Source organism: Colobus angolensis, unplaced genomic scaffold (assembly GCF_000951035.1).
Source record: "Colobus angolensis palliatus isolate OR3802 unplaced genomic scaffold, Cang.pa_1.0 Scaffold194, whole genome shotgun sequence".
In the NCBI taxonomy this organism is placed as follows: domain Eukaryota; kingdom Metazoa; phylum Chordata; class Mammalia; order Primates; family Cercopithecidae; genus Colobus; species Colobus angolensis.
This window is the reverse complement of record NW_012115088.1, coordinates 1,515,132-1,521,326: the sequence shown is the minus strand read 5'-3', so window position 1 is coordinate 1,521,326 and position 6,195 is coordinate 1,515,132. Positions and strand designations below refer to the sequence as shown.

Genomic DNA, 6,195 nt, shown 5'->3' with positions numbered 1-6,195 from the left:
AACTATTTATAAAATACCTAGTACCCTTTGTTAGAATATGGAAGCGTTAGATTTCTTTGAATTAAAAAGTGAACTTGAATAACAGTCAAAACAACCTTCCTTCACCACTGTTAAGGTTGTTTGAACAGTTGTAACAACAGATCTATGTACTTAGGAAAGAATTTTTAAAACTCAGATACTTTTAGTCACAAAACTCTGGAATTATGTTATATAAACTCACTTGCAAATTTTGCTTTGTTAAACATAACAGTCTTTAATTTATATGCAAAAATAAGCTTATGTGTGTCAGTAATGTAGGTATAATGTTAATATTTGGATTTGCAGTTCTCAAAGAACCATTTTGAAATTAAGATACTCCCCTCCTTCCCAAAAAAAGCACAATAGTGGTAAGCAATATAGTTTTTTTAGGCTGGGTGAGGTGGCTCATGCCTATAATTCCAGCACTTTGGGAAGCTGAGGAAGGAGAGAGGATTGCTTGAGGCCAGGAGTTCGAAACCAGCCTGGGCAACATAGTGAGACCTCATCTCCATAAGAAAAAAAAATTCGGCCGGGCGCGGTGGCTCAAGCCTGTAATCCCAGCACTTTGGGAGGCCGAGACGGGCGGATCACGAGGTCAGGAGATCGAGACCATCCTGGCTAACAGGACGAAACCCCGTCTCTACTAAAAAACACAAAAAACTAGCAGGGCGAGGTGGCGGGCGCCTGTAGTCCCAGCTACTCGGGAGGCTGAGGCAGGAGAATGGCGTAAACCCGGGAGGCGGAGCTTGCAGCCACTGCACTCGAGCCCGGGCGACAGAGCGAGACTCCGTCTCAAAAAAAAAAAAAAAAAAAAAAAAAATTCAGGTGTAGTAACAGGTCTCTGTAGTCCCAGCTACTTGGGAGGCTAAGGTGAGAGAATTGCTTGAGCCCAGGAGGTTGAGACTGCAGTGAGTCGCGATTGTGCCACTGCACTCAAGACTGGGCGACAGAGCAAGACCTTATCTCAAAAAACAAAAACTTTTTTTAGTTAAAACAGACTAGTTTTAGTTAAAACAAGCTAGTTTTTGTGACTTCTGTCAATGGTTTACTCTGTGAACAAGAGTTATATAAGACCTAAAAAAAAAAAAAGAGTTATATAAGATCTAATTCAAAAGAATTATTTTCCATTTTAAAATGCCTATATTTTGAAAGCTGACGCTTCATTATCCAAACAAATTTTTATTTATTTATTTATTTTTTAATTTATTTTTATCTTTTGGAGACGGAGTCTTGCTCTGTCGCCCAGGCTGGAGTGCAGTGGCGCAATCTCGGCTCACTGCAAGCTCCACCTCCCGGGTTCACGCCATTCTCCTGCCTCAGCCTCCCGAGTAGCTAGGACTACAGGCGCCGGCCACCAAGACGGCTAATTTTTTGTATTTTTAGTAGAGACAGGGTTTCACCGTGTTAGCCAGGATGGTCTCTCTCTCCTGATCTCGTGATCCGCCCGTCTGGGCCTCCCAAAGTGCTGGGATTACAGGCGTGAACCACGGCGCCCAGCCTATCCAAACAAATTTTAAAAGACAGTGGAAGTCTTTTAAGAATACTATAAGCCCTATTTTATAGATGGGAAAATGAGGCTTGGAGAGGTACAATCAGAAGGACCCAAGGTCACACAATTGCCATGAGCAGAGCTAGGACTTGAACACAGCTCACTGACTCCAATAGCCAACCTCTCAAGTACTCTGCTGGGGACTCTCAAACAAAACCACCCTTAGGAACAGGAAGTTAATAAATGAGAACAGGTGAGGAGGTGACTAAGGTGAACTGGAAAGCACATGCCCAACTAAAGGCAACTGTAGCTATTCAGCTCCACAATGGTATGGCCAGATGGACATGCATCACACTAGCTGGCAAGTGAGATATCTCGATTACGAAATCATCTGATTTTTAAATATTTAATTTTTTCTTAAAAAATACATGTACTAGAATGGATAAAAAGAAAAAACAAAAGCTGGTAATGCTGGCTAGGATATGGAGCAGCTGGAACTCTCGTGTACTACTGGCTGGAATGCAAAAATAGTACAGACACTTTGGACAGTAGTTTAACATATTATTTTATTTATTATGTATTTATCTTTTGAGAGACAGGGTCTCACTTTGTTGCCCAGGCTGGAGTGCAGTGGCTCAAACACAGCTCACTGCAGCCTCAACCTTCTGTGTTCAAGCAATCCTCCTGTCCCAGCTTTCTGAGTAGCTGAGACTACAGGCGTGTTCCACCACGCCCATGTAATTTTTTAAATTTTTTTGTACAGACCGGATTTCACTATACTGTCCAGGCTGGTCTCAAACTCTTATACTTAAACAATCCTCCCACCTCAGCCTCCCAAAGTGCTGGGATTGCAGATGTGAACCACTGTACCCAGACAGTTTGACATATTCTTATAACATTAAGCTGGGCATGGTGGTACATGCCTGTAGTTACAGCTACTTGGGAGGCTAGGGTGGGAGGATCACTTGGAGGATCACTTGAGCCCCAGAGTTCAAGCCTACAGTGAGCTATGATCGCACCACTGCACTCCAGCCTGGGTGACAGAATGAGAGCCTCCTCCAAAAACAAAAAACAAAAAAAAGGTAAACATATATTTAACACATCTAGCAGCTAGTGGTTCACTCCTGGTTATTTTCCCAAGTGAAATGAAAACGTATACTCACAAAAACCTGTACCTGAACATTTATAATATTATTCATAATCACCAAAACCTGGAAACAATCCAAAGGTTTTCTTTTTTTTTTTTGAGACAGAGTCTCATTCTGTCGCCCAGGCTGGAGTGCAGTGGTGCAATCTCAACTCACTGCAGTTCCAAAGGTTTTCATCTGAGGAATGGATAAACAAACTGTGGTACATCTATACAATGGAATACTATTCAGCAATACAAAGGAATGAACTAGTGATACACTCAACAACATGGATCTCAAAAGCATTATGCTAAGTGAAAGAAACCAGACTCAAAAGGTTACATACTATATAATATGCTTCTATTTGTATGACTTTCTAGCAAAGGCAAACTACAGAGACAGAAAACAGATTAGCAGTTGCCAGAAACTGGAGGTGGGAGAAAGGGTGGACTGCAAACGGTCAGCACAAGATAATTTTGGAGAATTAATGTTCTATATCTTTATTGCATTGATGGTTATAAGACATATGTTTATGAAAGCTTGCTGAACTGGGTGAATTTACACTGAAAAGGGTGAATTTATGTGAATTACAATTTAAATAATGAGGGAAATAGTTGAAAGGTGAAAAAAGTACCAATTAATCTACTGTTTTATATACATATAAAACATTTATATATTAAAAACAATATGGAATAAATTGATATGTGTGATTATATTGCATTATAAGGACAATCTGGGTGCAAAATATAAGAAGCCCCAGACACCTCAAATTTGCCTCATCTTAGACCTGGTCCACCTTTCCTCTAATATTACTTCCATACCTCTCACAAATCACAGATTTTTTACATTCTTCGCTACATCAAGAGGAAAATCTTTTTTTCTGCTTCCTTTTTAAAGCCCAACAAGATTCACACAGTTTGGTCACTAATCAGTAGCCTTTAATATTGTTATTGTGCCCTAGATTCTATATGTTTGCTACCTTTTGGAGATACTTTCATTGTTTTAATTTAATGCTTTTTTCCCCTCTCTATAAATACAGGAATCTCTCTTTGAAGCAATCTGAAAGCTTGCTGACAAAAAATGATGTGCATGAACCTCACCTTTTCCATAACCCCAAAGAAAAAGAAAATTTGTTTGCAGAAAATGAGTAAATTCAGCCTCAAGTGACAAGAAATGTTTGATTTTGTTTTTAACCTTATAGGACTAGGCAACAATATCTTTTGTGGGTTTGTAGCTTTATGGTATCTCACATAGAAAAACTTTTAAGTTATTGTTTGATTTGCTGCTTTATAGAATCTGAAACATTGCTTTCCACCTGTGAATTCAGGGATCTAGTTGCTTTATTCCTCATTACATACAATTTACTGGGAAAATATGTACTTTTTCATTGAGCAATAGAAGCCCCTTAAATGGCACGATCACAGCTCACTGGGCTCCTGGGCTCACGAGATCCTCCCGTCTCAGCCTTCGGGGTAGCTGGGACTCCAGACATGAGCCACCGCACCAAACCTCTTTTTGAATCAATAGAATTTTGGTGTGCTTCTTTCTAAAGTGTAAATCTAATTACAGTTATTGGGTGGGAATTGAGATGAAAGCCTAAGTACCATTCTGACTCACTAATGTACTTAATTTGTGGACCAGTACATCCAAATAGTGCCACCAGGACTGCTGACGACTTGGTTACAGTAGTTCCAACTTAGAAATCTACTGGAAAGTATTAAATGATGGTGCATATACAAGAGCGCGGTTTCTTCAGTGACATTTTAAATTTGATATTCCGATTGACCCCAAAGAATATAAGAAAATATCCTGCTCTTGGCTTGAGCCCGAAAGTTGGAGGCTGAGGTGAGCCGAGATGGCACTACTGCATTCCAGCCTGGGCGACAGAGACCCTGTCTCAAACACAAAAACAGAAAATGTCCTACTCTGCGAATTGCAGGCATTGTTTCGAGTGTGTTCTAATTATGTTGTTGGAAAGTACTCAGATTTCACCTACGAAGGCGACGGGTCCAGGACCTGCAGAAACCGCTGCGGATTGGGGCGGCCGGGGGCCCATGGCTTTCTGGGGCGACTCTGAACAGGCCTTGGGGCGCGGTGCCCGCTTTCTAAAGAAGGCTGGGATCGGGTCCTGCCTCGCTGCAAGTCACGCTTCCCGTGGGTCCACAAGAGCAAAACCAGAAAAGAATGTCCAAATAATTAAAGAGCGGGGGCCCCTGCGGGGGCAGCGGGGGCAGTCAGCAAGGTCCGCGTCCCCGGGGAGAAGCGCCCACGATCCAAGGGCTGCCTGCTCTGGGAATTTCTTAAAGAAGTACAGACAGCGGGAGCATTCGGGGTCTGGTAGGAAGTGCAGTGTATCTCCCAGCTTTAGGGTAACTAGGACAGTATGAATCTTTTACCTTGTGGTAGAATAAACGGCTAGCGCCTCGATGTGGCGCGCTCGACTTTTCCTCACAGAGCCTATAAGACACGCTCAACCAAACGGCAACGTTCCCGCCTCAGCTGGAAGCGGCCTGGAATCAGACAGGACCCGAGGAGGTAGGACCTCGGCAGCGCGAGGTTAACCACAGGCCTCACCCGCGGCCTCCAGCCCTGCCCCACCGCAGCCGGCAGCCGTGACACCCCAGACTCTCCACACACCGCCCTCAGCGAGGCGCCTCGGGAAAAGTAGCGTGAGGCGCTGAACCGAGGGGCGGGGCCAGGAGGACGCCCCACCCCCTGAGCCTGCCCCACCGGGCGGTTTGATTAATGACCCTCTAAGCCGCTTCAGCCTCTGGCGTAGCCCCTCGGGTGGCTCAGGCCCTCCGTCTGACCTGCCGTAGCCGGCCGGAGCCGCGGGGCGCCCGCATAAAAGTCACGGCCAGCGTGAGTTGGAAGCAGCCGTCGATTTGGGCTTCGGCCGGACGAGGATGGAGTGACCAGTGCGGTCCTAGCCACACAGGGCCTGCTCCACGCCCCTCTCCCGCCGCACGGCAGAGCGGAGCTCCACTCAGCTGCTCCAGGAAAGGTGAGGGGCCCGTCAGACGCGTACTGTGCGGCTCCCGGGCTTGGAACGGTGGCGGGTGATTACTCCGAGGTGAGGCTAAAGGTCCCCCACTCCTCGGGCAGAAATCCCCCCTGGCGTGAAAGGCCGAGGGCGGCTGGTAAGCCGTGGTTTTCCGCGGCGTCGGCGAGGAGGAGCCGCGCCACCTCTCGTGCGCGCCGGATTGGATAAAGTCGCGGAATCGCGAACGAGTGCCGATCCTGAGCTGAGCTTCCGAAATCTTTCTTCCTGGGTAAAATAGCCCTTTCGCTTAATTTGCCCCTGAAAAGCAAAGCCGGCACCGCGCCTCTCTTCATCCTTCTAGGAAGCCCAAGAACTCCGGAGCCCCGCAATTCGCCCCAGACGTCGGGAGGCAAAACGCTCCCCAGGCAAAACGAGCTCGCTTTAGAGCGCCCTCAGCCCTGTTGGGCTGCTAGTGGGCGCACGGGAAGAACCAGGGGGCTCGGGTTAAGCCAGACCACCCCCCGGCCTCACCGCACCTTCGGTCCTTTGCAGCGCGCGGCGCGGGAAGCTGCCATGGA

General features: G+C 46.1%; 2 protein-coding genes across 2 annotated transcripts in view; both read left to right on the top strand.

Moving 5' to 3' along the window:
- PPP1R42 (protein phosphatase 1, regulatory subunit 42) overlaps window positions 1-3,900 on the top strand; it is a 73,736-nt gene extending 69,836 nt beyond the window's left edge. Inside the window, exon 10 of the mRNA XM_011940910.1 lies at window positions 3,674-3,900. Coding sequence (XP_011796300.1) covers window positions 3,674-3,785 — 112 coding nt within the window. The 3' untranslated portion in view covers window positions 3,786-3,900. The remainder of the gene's footprint in view (window positions 1-3,673) is intronic.
- A 650-nt stretch (window positions 3,901-4,550) lies between these two features.
- Window positions 4,551-6,195, top strand: part of TCF24 (transcription factor 24) — an 8,879-nt gene continuing 7,234 nt past the window's right edge. Inside the window, exons 1-4 of the mRNA XM_011940948.1 lie at window positions 4,551-4,971; window positions 5,414-5,638; window positions 5,740-5,906; window positions 5,979-6,042. Coding sequence (XP_011796338.1) covers window positions 4,551-4,971; window positions 5,414-5,638; window positions 5,740-5,906; window positions 5,979-6,042 — 877 coding nt within the window. The remainder of the gene's footprint in view (window positions 4,972-5,413; window positions 5,639-5,739; window positions 5,907-5,978; window positions 6,043-6,195) is intronic.